The following is a 13,330-nucleotide window of genomic DNA, read 5'->3' as shown; positions in this document are numbered from 1 at the left end:
ACAACATGGCAAAACCCAGTCTGTACAAAAAATACAAAAATTAGCCAGATGTGATGGTGCATGCCTGTAGCTACTCAGGAGGCCGAGGTGGGAGGATCACTTGGGCCCAGAGAGTCAAGTCAGCAGTGAGCCAAGATTTTGCCACTGCTCTCCAGCCTGGGCAACAGATTGAGACCCTGTTTCAAAAAAATTAATATTGCCAGGTGTGGTGGCTCACGCCTGTAATCCCAGCACTTTGGGAGGCCGAGGAGGGTGATCACCTGAGGTCAGGAGTTTGAGAACAACCTGGCCAACATGGTGAAACCCCATCTCTACTAAAAATACAAAAATTAGCCAGGTGTGGTGGCAGGTGCCTGTCGTCCCGGCTACTCAGGAGGCTGAGGCATGAGAATGCCCACTGCGTTCCAGCCTGGGCAACAGAGCAACACTCTGCCTCAGAAAAAAAAAAAAATTATAACAAGCTATCTGGAAAACAAATTAGAAAAACAATCCAATTTACAATGGTACCAGGAGGAATACAATAAACTTCACTAAGGAAGTTAAAGACTTGTATAGTAAAAGCAACAAAATAAATTGATCAAAGAAATTAACAGGACGAAAACAACCAGAAAGATATCCCTTGCTCATAGATTGGAAGACAACGTTGCTAAAATATTCATACCATCCAAAGTGTTCTACAGATCCAGATTTGAAGCAATCTCTGTCAAAATCCTAATGGTGTTTGTTGTTGTTGTTGTTGTTGAGAGAGAGAGAGAGAGACACAGGATTTCACTCTGTCACCCAGGATAAAGTGTAGTGGCACAATCATAGCTCACGGCAACCTCAAACTCCTGGGCTCAAGTGATTCTCCCACCTCAATCTCCTGAGTAGCTAGTACTACAGGTGCATGCCACCACACCCAGTGAATTTTTTTTTTTCATTTTTTTGTAGAGATGGGGCCTCACTATGTTGCTCAGGCTGGTCTTGAACTCCTGGCTTCAAGTGATCCTCTCACTTCAGCCTCTCAAAGCACTAGGATTATAGGCATGAGACACCACGCCTGGCACCAATGACATTTTTTTACAGAACTAGAAAAAAAATAACTATAAAATGTATACAGAATTTGTGATATTGTAAAATAATAAGAAATACATATTTTGTCTTTGCCCCAGTTTCTGGCACAGAGATCCTAAAATCCTGTAGTTTACAGAACAATGGGAGTGGTAAGAGAATTTTTTTGTCCTAACATTTGATGTTTGATGCCAATTTCTTGCCCAAAGCTTCTAGTTCCTTGGACTGTCCTGGGCAATAGCAGCGTCTTTTTTTCTAATGGCGACTCTTGGTGGGTTCATGGATAAGGGCCAGTTACCAGAAAGACCAAGCCATGATGAGAAGCCTGGAACTTTTAGCCCCACCTCCCATCCTGCAGGAAGGAGAGAGGGGCTACAGACAGAGTTAACATTCGATTATGCCTACATAATGAACCCCCCCCATAAAAATTTCTGAACGACAGGGTTAGGAGAGCTTCTGGGTTGATGAATATGTGGAGATGCTAGGAGGATGGTGCGCCCAGAGAGGACATGGACATTCTGGTTCCCTTATCCTGCACCTTACCTTATGTATCTCTTTTATCTGGCTATTTGTCTGTATCCTTTGTATTAATAATATCCTTTATAATAAACCAGTAAACATAAGTGAGTGTTTCCTTGTGTTCTGAGAGCTAGTCTAATAAATGATCAAACCCAAGAAATGGGAACCTCCAATTTATAGCCAGTGAGAACCACAGGTGTCAACCTAGGGCTTGCACATGGCATCTGAGCTGGGAGGCAAACTTGTGGGAAGGACCCCCTAGTGGGTGGGATCTGACTGTAACTCTAGATCCTGAGGAGTCTTGGAGGTCTTGGTACAAAGCTGAGATTTCACTCTAATTGTAGTGAAAAACTACTGGAGGATTTTCAGCAGGAGAAATCACATTATCTGACTTATTTTCATTTTGCAAAGATCTCTCTGGCCTCTGTGCCAAGAATAGATTGTATGGTGGCAAAAACTGAAGCAGAGGGAGGGCATTTTAAGAGGTTTTTGTAGAGGCCAAGGAGAGACAAATGTGGCATGAGTGTTAGAGAGCAGTGAGAAGCACTTGGATATAGAATAGAATCTGAAGATCATGAAAACAGGAATGACTAATACAATAATGTAATAAGTGAGGGAAAGAGATACTTAAGGATACTTCTGGTCTGGGGCCTAAGGAATTAGGTGGATGATGAGATGGAGAAGACTTAGACAGAAACAGGTTTAAGGCCAGACACGGTGGCTCATGCCTGTAATCCCAACACGTTGGGAGGCCAAAGCAGGCTGAACCCCTAAAATCAGGAGTTCAAGATCAGCCTGGTGTCTATTTAAAAAATACAGGTCGGCCGGGCGCGGTGGCTCAAGCCTGTAATCCCAGCACTTTGGGAGGCCGAGGCGGACAGATCACGAGGTCAGGAGATCAAGACCATCCTGGCTAACACGGTGAAACCCCGTCTCTATTAAAAAATACAAAAAACTAGCCAGGCGAGGTGGCGGGCGCCTGTAGTCCCAGCTACTCGGGAGGCTGAGGCAGGAGAATGGCGTAAACCCGGGAGGCGGAGCTTGCAGTGAGCTGAGATCCGGCCACTGGACTCCAGCCTGGGCGACAGAGCGAGACTCCGACTCAAAAAAAAAAAAAAAAAAAAAAGAAATAAAAAATACAGGTCAGGCGTCGTGGCTCACGCCTGTAATCCCAGCACTTTGGGAGGTCCAGGTGGGCAGATCGCCTGAGGTCAGAAATTTGAGACCAGCCTGACCAACACGGTGAAACCCATCTCTACTAAAAATAGAAAAATTAGCTGGGCGTGGTGGCGCACTCCGGTAATCCCTGCTACTCAGAAAGCTGAGGCAGGAGAATTGTGTGGTGGCACACTCCTGTAATCCCTGCTACTGAGAAAGGGAGGCAGAGACTGCTGTGGGCCAAGATCGTGCCACTGCACTCCAGCCTGGGTGACAGGGAAAGACTCCATCTCAAAAAAGTAAATCCCATCCCAAAAAATACAGAAATTAGCTAGGACCAGGCGTAGTGGCTCACACCTGTAATCCCAGAACTTTAGGAGGCCAAGGTGGGCAGATCATTTGAAGTCAGGAGTTCAAGACCAGCCTGGCCAACATGGTGAAACCTCATCTCTACTAAAAACACAAAACAATAGCCAGGCATGGTGATGCACACCTGTAGCCCCAGCTACTTGTGTGGCTGAGGCACGAAAATCACTTGAACCTGGGAGGTGGAGGTTGCAATGGGCTGAGATTGCACCACTGCACTCCAGCCTGGGTGACAGATCAAGACTCTGTCTCAAAAAAAAAAAAAGAAAAGAAAGAAAGAAAGAAAAGAAACAGGTTTTAGGCCTAGCATGGTGGCTCATGCATGTAATTTCAGCACTTTGGAAGGCCGAGGCAGGAGAATTGCTTGAGCCCAGGGGTTGGGACTGACCTGGGCAGTACAGCAAGACCCTGTCTCTACAAAAAATTTAAAAATTAGCGAGGTTCGGTCTTGCTCTGCTGTCCAGACTGGAGTGCAGTGGCACAAACATGGCTCACTGCAGCCTTGACCTCCTGGGCTCAAGCCATCCTCCTGCCTCAGCCTCCTGAGTAGCTGGGCTATACTACAGGTGAGTGCCATCACATCTGGCTGGCCATCCTGATTTAAAATGCAGCCCCCCAGCTTCTCTACCTTTGCATCTTTGCACCCTCTACCCCGCACCCTCCAGCCTTATTTTTCTTTCACAGCAATTACCACCATCTGACATGCTGAATATTTTACTGAATCCATAAGGGCAGGGACTTTTGTCTTCGTTGTTAATTCAATTATCTCCTCCGTTCCTAGAGTACGCGCATGCTAACTTCTCAGAGAATATTGGTTTCATTAAATAATCTATTAATTCCTTGGATTTTCTAACCATCTGTAGCAAAAAAAAAGATTAGAACTGAGACCAACGACTCGGGATCATAGGAGAGCATGTGCCTAAGGCCCTGGAAACCAACTCATACACCCACATTTTTTGCCTTTCCCAAAATTGGGAGAATAAATCAGCCAATTTTTGTCATTTCTGTATATTATGGACTGACAGAAATGTGTCCTCATTCCCCCGTCCCCATTCATATGTTGAGGCTCCAGTCCCTCCGAATGTCACTGCATTTGGAGACAGTGCCTTTAAAGAGGTAATTAAGTTAAAATGAGGCTGTTAGGATGGGCCCTAATCCAATCTTGTTGGTGTTCTTACAAGAATAGGAAATTTGGACATACAAAGAGACACCAGGGATGTGCACACACAGAGGAAAGGCCGTGGGAGGATACAGTGAGAAAGCAGCCAGCTGCGAGTGTCTTAGTCCACTTTGTGCTGCTATAACAGAATATTGGTGTCTGGGTACCTCATAAAGAACAGAAATTTACCATCCTGGCTAACACAGTGAAACCCCATCTCTACTAAAAATGCAAAAAAATTAGCAGGGCGTAGTGGCAGGTGCCTGTAGTCCCAGCTACTTGGGAGACTGAGGCAGGAGAATGCTGTGAACCCAGGAGGTGGAGCTTGCAGTGAACCGAGATTGCATCACTGCACTCCAGCCTGGGCGACTGAGCGAGACTCCATCTCAAAAAAAAAAAAAAAATAACAGAAATTTATTTCTCACAGTTCTGGAGGCTGGTAAGTTCCATGTCAAGGTACTGGCATCTGTCAAGGAACTTCTTGCTGTCTCATCTGCTGGTGGAGGAGCAAAAGGGCAAGAGGGGGGCAAAAGCAAGAGACATATGGGGGCTAAACTTGTCCTTTTATAAGAAACTTACTCCCTCTGGCCGGGCACGGTGGCTCAAGCCTGTAATCCCAGCACTTTGGGAGGCCGAGACGGGCGGATCACGAGGTCAGGAGTTCGAGACCATCCTGGCTAACACAGTGAAACCCCGTCTCTACTAAAAAATACAAAAAGCTAGCCGGGCGAGGTGGCGGGAGCCTGTAGTCCCAGCTACTCAGGAGGCTGAGGCAGGAGAATGGCGTAAACCCGTGAGGCGGAACTTGCAGTGAGCTGAGATCCAGCCACTGCACTCCAGCCTGGGCGACAGAGCGAGACTCCGTCTCAAAAAAAAAAAAAAGAAAAGAAACTTACTCCCTCAATAATGACATTAATTTATTCACAAGAGGAAGAGCCTCCATGGCTTAATCACCTCTTAAAGGTCCCACCTCTTAATATCATCACAATGGCAATTAAATTTCAACATGAGTCTGCAAGGGCACAAAATTCAAAACACAGCAGCAAGCCAAGGAGAGAGGTCTCAGGAGAACCCAATTATGCAGACACCTTGATCTTGGACTTCTACCCTCCAGAACTGTGAAAAAATAGATGTTTGTTGTTTCAGCCATCCAGTCTGTGGTATTTTGTTATGGCACCTGAACTAATTAAGACACTGTAGCCCTGAATCAGTGGCTCAGGCCTGTAATCCCAGCACTTTGGGAAACTGAGGCAGGGAGATTGCTTAAGTCCAGGAGCTCAAAACCAGCATGGACAACATGGCAAAACTCCGTCACTACAAAAAATTTGAAAATTAGCCAGACATGATGGTGCAGGCCTGTCGTCCCAGCTACTTGGGAGGCTGAAGTGGGAAAATCACTTGAGCCTCAGAGTTTGAGGCTGCAGTGAGCCATGATTGTACCATTGCACTCCAGCCTGGGTGACAGAGCAAGACCCTGTGCTTAAAAAACTATACACTTAGATGCCCAGCAGCTTGACCAAATGGAAATTTATCTCTGCTTTTTCATGGAGATCATCATCACAGTGAATCAGAGGTTGTTGTCACCAACACCCTCACAATAGTACCTAGCAGAATCACAATAGTACCTAGAGGAATCAGTGCTTCCCACAGGTAATGCATTTTTGGCCTGGCGGGATGGATTCTCTCAGGCTGGGAAGGCAGTCATACATATGGCAGTGGGGATGGCAGCAAGCAGCATCTTGCTGTAGATGTGTATTCCAGTGGCTTGTCCACAGTCCCTTTGACAGTGGGGCAGCAGGAAAGGACCACAGGATTTCTCAGAGAGAAAGAAGGAAGATCCTCCTTCATAAAGTCAAATCAAATTAGCCGGGCATGGTGGTGCACGCCTGTAATCCCAGCTATTTAGGAGGCTGAGGCATGAGAATTGCTTGAACCCAGGAGGCAGAGGTTGCAGTGAGCTGAGATCATACTACTGCACTCCAGCCTAGACAGAGTAAGACTGTCTCAAAGAAAAAAAAAATTAGAAAGTCAAATAAAAAGATAAACCAATGGTGATGGTTTCACAGCAATGTGCATATACTTAATACAATTGAGCCAAACACTCAAAAATGATTAAAATGTGAAATTTTAAGCCAGGTGCAGTGGCTCATATCTGCAATCCCAGGACTTTGGGAGGCCAAGGTGGGAGAATCTCTTGAGCCCAGGAGTTCTAGACCAGCCTGGGCAATATAGCAAGACTCCATCTCTACAAAAAAATTAATAATTAGGCCAGCTGCGGTGGCTTATGTCTGTAATCCCAACACTTTGGGAGGCCAAGGTGGGCGGATCACCTGAGGTCAGGAGTTCGAGGCCAGCCTGGTCAACATGGCAAAACCCTGTCTCTACTAAAAATACAAAAATTATAGGTGGTGGGCACCTATAATCCCAGCTACTCAGGAGGCTGACACAGGAAAATCGCTTGAACCCGGGAGGCACTTGTTGCAGTGAGCCAAGATCACGCCATTCCACTCCAGCCTGGGCAACGAGTGAAACTAAAAAAAAAAAAAATTAATTAATAATTAGCCAAGTTAATTAATTAACCAAGACACATGGTGGCACATGTCTGTAGTCCCAGCTACTAGAAAGGCTGAGCTAGGGGGATGGCTTGAGCCAGGGAAGTGTAGGTTGCAGTTAGTGGAGATCATGCCACTCACTCCAGCCTGCACAACAGAGCAAAACCCTGTCTCAAAAATAAATGATAAAAAATGATAAAATGTGAAATGTTTTTAAAAGACAAATTGAGTTATTGTTAAGAAAAGACTAAAAGCTAAATAATAATACAAAATGTTATATCCATAAAGATCATATAAAGAGTGGCATAAGCCGGGTGAGGTGGTTCATGCCTGTAATCCCAGCACTTTGGGAGGCCGGGGCGGGCGGATCACGAGATCAGGAGATTGAGACCATCCTGGTCAACATGGTGAAACCCTGTGTCTACTAAAATACAAAAAACAAAAATTAGCTAGGTGCTGTGGCATGCACCTGTAGTCCCAGCTACTCAGGAGGCTGAGGCAGGGGAATGATTTGAACTTGGGAGGCAGAGGTTGCAATGAGCCAAAGTCATGCCACCGCACTCCAGCCTGGCAACAGAGCAAAACTCCGTGCATGCGCGCACACACACACATGCACACACACACAGAGTGGCATAATTCGCACATGGTACAAAAGGGCCAAAGGAGGAAAGGGAAGTGGGGGCCAAGTAGAGTAGGAGCCTTGCTGGAAGAGCGGAATGCAAAAGGATCTTGTAGCATGGAGAGATTTTAGAGATACGTTGAGAGGGAATTCAGTGCAACCCACCAGGAGAAGAAAGGCCATGGTGTGTGACTGGCCACATTCCTAAGTCTCCTTCTCACATGTGGCAATTATCCCAATTTCCCGAAAGTCACTTTATATTAGCATTTGGCAGAGCATGTTTCTCAAGAGAGTTAACATACCCTCCAGACTAAAAACCAAACAAACAACAAATGAAATTGAAAATGTTGTGGTTAAACAGGTACTTTTACTGCAGAACTTCTCAGAACTCAAAGTACATCTGTAAATCTCTCCCAGATGATTAGGCCATAGATCCTATTTTCCCAAAAGAATCTTAAAGAACTGGTATTTTGGGAAGCACCACTTTAAACCTTCCAGATAGTGCCAGTGGGTGGAAAAGGGCAGCCAACCCATGGTGAGCCGCACGGTGGAAAGTACCGAACCAAAACAGCTGTCAGGCCTGACACTGTGCCTTCAGACCCGAGGACGCTTGCTAATGAGCAGCTGGGGCAGCGGACAGTGATACAGCCAGTGAATAGCATTAGGGTATGGCTGACTCCAAAAAAAAATTAAGAGTATTGTCTTTACGTGACCCTGTGCTAAAAAACTTCACCTCACAACACCCTTATCAAGTAGGCTATAAAATCACTTTCACTTTAGTGCTAAAAAGGCTGGAGTACTTTGCTTCAGGTCACACAGCTAGTGACAGAAACAGGCTTACATCCAGTTAGGGAGATGATTCCAAGAGCCCTCAAAAGTCACAGCTTGGAGCAGAAATCAACTACAGGAAGCAGCTGGGACTGCTCTACCATCTCAAGAAGAAGAACTAGTAAGTGTCAAGGCTGAGGCAAAAGCTCAGAAGCAGACGGTTTTACTGAAACTGGGCAGAACCCAAAACTGGGCTCAGGGTAAAGAAAGATGACACAGGGAACAGAAGCGCTTGGAGGTCAAGCACAACACAGTTTAGAGACTCGCGAGCTCTGTGAGGGGTCGAAAAGATTCTCACGGGGCAGCTGCCAGCTATTGCTTTTCCTGGTGGCGGCGTCCACCACAGCAGCTGGAACACACTGACATTTCCTGTGTTCCAGCCACAACAGTGTAAGGTTCTTGTGAAAACTTACCCTCAAAATAGTTGATGCTACAATGATTTGTTTTGCAGTTTTACTTACCACAGTAGGTGTATGAAATACTCGCGTCGGATGAGTTGCAGACCCAATAGTGCGTCCAAGCTTCAGTAAATATGGAAGAAAATAGGGTGGAAAAAAACAGAAATGGTAACATGATTCAATATCTCCAAAACTTTACAAATGCAAAGAGGATCAATAACTAATCATCAGACTCTTCCTTTTCAGTAAGCAGAAAAGATTTAACTTAGTCATCAGTCACATGATTTCTGAGTTCCTATCCAACTGTTTCCTCTTTTTGTGTGTGTGTTTAACATTTGAGCACTTCCTGCAAAGGAAGAGAGAAAAATGATTTAGAATGTACTCTTCAAACACTTACTGTAAATGAGAGTGATCAAAGCCTTAAAAATAAAACAAGACACTTTGGCCAGGTGCGGTGGTTCACGCCTGTAATCTCAGCATTTTGGGAGGCCAAAGCAGGTGGATCACTTGAGGTCAGGAGTTCAAGACCAGCCTGGCTGACATGGTGAAACCCATCTCTACTAAAAATACAAAAATTAGCCAGGTGTGATTGGCGCATGCCTGTAATCCCAGCTATTCAGAAGGCTAAGGAAGGAGAATCACTTGAACCTGGGAGGCAGAGTTTGCAGTGAGCCAAGATGGCACCACTGTACTCCAGCCTGGGCAACAGAACTCCATTTCGAAAAAATTTTTTAAATGAAAAATAAAATAAAATAAACAAGACACTTCCCAGTCAACTGTAACAAAACCAGTCCCTAGGTCCCCCTGAAAGTCTCAACAGACAGGAACTCCTTTTCCCTCTGCATTGCTTTTCTCTCCCACAGCTCTGTATACCAGCAGTTCCCAACATTTTTGGCCTCAGGGACCAGTTTCTTGGAAGACAATTTTTCCATGGACTGAGGGGATGGGGAGGGATGGTTTCAGGGTGAAACTGTTCCACCCTAGATCATCAGGCATTAGATTATCATAAGGAGCATGCAACCTAGATCCCTTGCATGTATACTTCATAACAAGGTTCCTGCTCCCCGCTGGGAATCTAATGCTGCTGCTGGTCTGACAGGAGCTGGAGCTCAGGTGGTAATGCTCGCTCACCTGCTGCTCACCTCCAGCTGTGCAGCCCAGTTCCTAACAAGCCACAGCCAGATTCCTAACAGGCCATGGACTGGTACTGGTCCATGGCCCCCAGGGGATGGGGACTCCTGCTTTATAAAACAAATTCTCAGCCAGGCATAGTGGCTCCTGCCTGTCATCCCAGCATTTTGGGATACTAAGGCGGGTGGATCACTTGAGGTCAGGAGTTCAAGACCAGCCTGGCTAACATGGTGAAATTCTGTCTCTACTAAAAATAAAAAAATTAGCGAGGCATGGTGGCGCACACCTGTAGTCCCAGCTACTCAGGAGGCTGAGGCAGGAGAATCGCTTGAACCCAGGAGGCAGAGGTTGCAGTGAGCCAAGATAGGGCCACTGCACTCCAGCCTGGGCGACAGAGTGAGACTTGGTCTCAAAAACAAACAAACAGGCTGGGCGCAGTGGCTCACCTCTGTAAATACCAGCACTTTGGGAGGCCAAGGTGGGCAGATCACCTGAGGTCAGGAGTTTGAAACCAGCTTGGCCAACACAGTGAAACCCTGTCTCTACTAAAAATACAAAAATTAGCCAGGTGTGGTGGCAAGTGCCTGTAGTCCCAGTTAATCAGGAGGCGGAGGCAAGAGAATTGCTTGAACCCAGGAAGTGGAGGTTGCAGTGAGCCAAAATCATGTCACTGCACTCCAGCCTGGGTGACAGAGCGAGACTCCATCTCAAAAAACAACAATAACAACAACAAATCAAATTGTCATGGCCCAGAGAGCTGCACCTATGGATCTGAAGTGAACAGTCTCATGGGAACTATTTCTTTTCAGCAGCAGGTTTAGTTACAGGACACAACAGGGCCAGATAAGACCCCAAACAGGGGACACTAGCTGTAATTCTGTGCTGTGGGCAGGGACTCCACCAGTCTTAATAATGCATTCACCTACAACAAGCTAGACCTCAAGAGAACATTTTGAGTCCTAATGATGAAATGTCATCATTTTGTTGTGACATGTATTTCATTTCAAAACTCTTACTCCATTTTAGAAAGCCAGTTATTCCTTTAGATATTTTGCTACTTGAAATCCTTTATAGGATATAGTTTAGGGTTAGTAGCCAAAAATGGCATGGAAGTTTGGCTAAAAATCTGCACACTTAAGAAGAAAATAATCATATGTTGGTAAAAATATTTTAAAACAGAAATGTGTTTCTTTCCATTTTTTTAGAGACAAAGTCTCACTGTGTTGCCCAGGCTGGGGTGCAGTGGTTATTCTCCAATGTGATCCTAACACACTGCAGCCTCAAATTCCTGGGCTCAGCTGGGACCACAGGTTTGAGCCATGGCTGTTGGCCCTGCCATTTTCAAAAATGCAAAAGTCCAAGGGGGGAGGGGGAAATAGGGAGTTGTTCAATGGGCATAGAGTCTCAGGTTGACAAGATGAAAGAGTTCTAGAGATCTGTTGCACAACAATGTGAATATAGTTAACACCACTGAACTCTATGCTTAAAACTGGTTAAGATGGTAAATTCTTTAAAAAACACAATTTTAAAATAAATTTAAAAGGCAAAAAGGCAAAATCCCATGAACACCCTTAGTGGTCTCAAAATACCATTTCCCACTATAAGCAACCAGCACTCCTTGGAGTCTGGGGTAGAAAATGTACAAAATGAGCCTAAAACACTTTATTATATTAGATAACCAATTTGAAGATGGTTCCACTGACCAAAGATAGGTGTTTCTAGTTTCCTATAATGGCTGTAACAAATTGCCAAAAGATTTCATGGCTTTGGCCGGGCGCGGTGGCTCAAGCCTGTAATCCCAGCACTTTGGGAGGCCGAGACGGGCGGATCACGAGGTCAGGAGATCGAGACCATCCTGGCTAACACGGTGAAACCCCGTCTCTACTAAAAATACAAAAAAAAAAACTAGCCGGGCGAGGTGGCGGGCGCCTGTAGTCCCAGCTACTCTGGAGGCTGAGGCAGGAGAATGGCGTAAAACCCGGGAGGCGGAGCTTGCAATGAGCTGAGATCCGGCCACTGCACTCCAGCCCGGGCGAAAGAGCAAGACTCCGTCTCAAAAAAAAAAAAAAAAAAGATTTCATGGCTTTAAATAACATAGCCTGGGCACAGTGGCTCATGCCTGTAATCCCAGCACTTTGGGAGGCCAATGCGGGTGAATCACCTGAGGTCAGGAGTTCGAGACCAACCAGGCCAACATGGCGAAACCCCATCTCTACTAAAAATACAAGAAATGAGCCAGGCGTGGTGGCAGGCGCCTGTAATCCCAGCTACTCCGGAGGCTGAGGCCCGAGAATTGCTTGAACCCAGGAGGCGGAAGTTGTAGTGAACTGAGATTGCGCCACTGCACTCCAGCCTGGACGACACAGCAAGACTCCATCTCAAAAAACAAACAAAAACTGTAAATGTATTCTCTTACAGTTCTGGAGGTCTGAAGTCTGAAATCAGTTTCACTGTACTAAAGTCAAGGTGTCAACAGAGCTGTTTCCTTCTGGAGACTCTAGGAGAAGAATATGTTTCCTTGCCTTCTTCAGCTTTTAGAGCTACAACACTTGTATTTCTCCATCTTCAAAATGCATCACTTCAATACTTCAATCTCTGCTTCCATCATCCCATCACCTTCTTTCTTCTTTTTTTTTGAGCCTCCCTCTGTCGCCAAGCCTGGAGTGCACTGATACAATCTCAGCTCACTGCAACCTCTGCCTCCCAGGTTCAAGTGATTCTCCTGCCTCAGCCTCCCGAGTAGCTGGGACTACAGGCACGTGCCACCACACCCAGCTAATTTTTGTATTTTTAGTAGAAACGGGGTTTCGCCATATTGGTCAGGCTGGTCTTGAACCCCTGACCTTGCAATGCGCCTGCCTCCGCCTCCCAAAGTGCTGGGATTACAGTCCTGAGCCACTGCGCCTGGCCCACTTCATCACCTTCTGCTCTGATTTCATGCCTCTTTCTTATAGGGACCCCAGTGATTACAAAGGACCCAGCTGGGTAATTCAGCACAATCCAAATTAAAATCCTCAATTTAATCACATCTGCAAAATTCCTTTTGCCATGTAGGGTAATATTCACAGCTTCCAGTGATTAGGAAGTGAACATTTTGTGCCATTATTTAGCCTATCCATATGACTATATGAACATTAGTAAGACAGTAATTGCACTAAGTTGAAATACTTTAATGTATTTAAATCCATAAGCTCATAATATTTTATTTATCATTTTTGTGAGACAGGGTCTACCTCTTTCACCCAGGCTGGAGGGCAGTGGCATGATCACAGCTCACTGCAACCTTAAACTCCTGGGCTCAAGCGATCCTCCCTCCTGAGCCTCCAAGTAGCTGGGACTACAGGCATACACCCCTATGCCCAGCTAATTGTTTTAGTTTTTTCTTAGAGACAGGGTTTCACTATGTCGCCAGGGCTGGTTGCGAACTTGCGGCCTTAAGCAATCCTCCCCTCAGCCTCCCAAAGTGGTGGGATTACAGGCGTGAACCACCGTGCCCAGCCTCATAACATATTGTTTAAGTCTACTTATCAACAGATGATGCTAGGAAACC

The 13,330-nt window shown here is 45.8% G+C and overlaps 1 protein-coding gene across 3 annotated transcripts in view; it reads right to left on the bottom strand.

Moving 5' to 3' along the window:
* Nucleotides 1-8,938, bottom strand: part of LY96 (lymphocyte antigen 96) — a 46,762-nt gene extending 37,824 nt beyond the window's left edge. For 2 of the 3 annotated variants that reach the window (XM_033202389.1, XM_033202388.1), the window contains exon 1: nt 8,713-8,921. In XM_033202389.1, the coding sequence (XP_033058280.1) occupies nt 8,713-8,824 (112 nt within the window). In that variant the 5' untranslated portion in view covers nt 8,825-8,921. Of the gene's footprint in view, nt 1-8,712 lie in introns of all 3 variants that reach the window. The other variant, XM_033202387.1, reaches the window with a different exon arrangement.
* Nucleotides 8,939-13,330: the final 4,392 nt, after the last annotated feature.

The sequence above is a fragment of the Trachypithecus francoisi genome, unplaced genomic scaffold (genome assembly GCF_009764315.1).
Source record: "Trachypithecus francoisi isolate TF-2019V2 unplaced genomic scaffold, Tfra_2.0 Lachesis_group7, whole genome shotgun sequence".
NCBI classification, from domain to species: domain Eukaryota; kingdom Metazoa; phylum Chordata; class Mammalia; order Primates; family Cercopithecidae; genus Trachypithecus; species Trachypithecus francoisi.
This window is presented reverse-complemented; position numbering and strand designations above follow the sequence as displayed.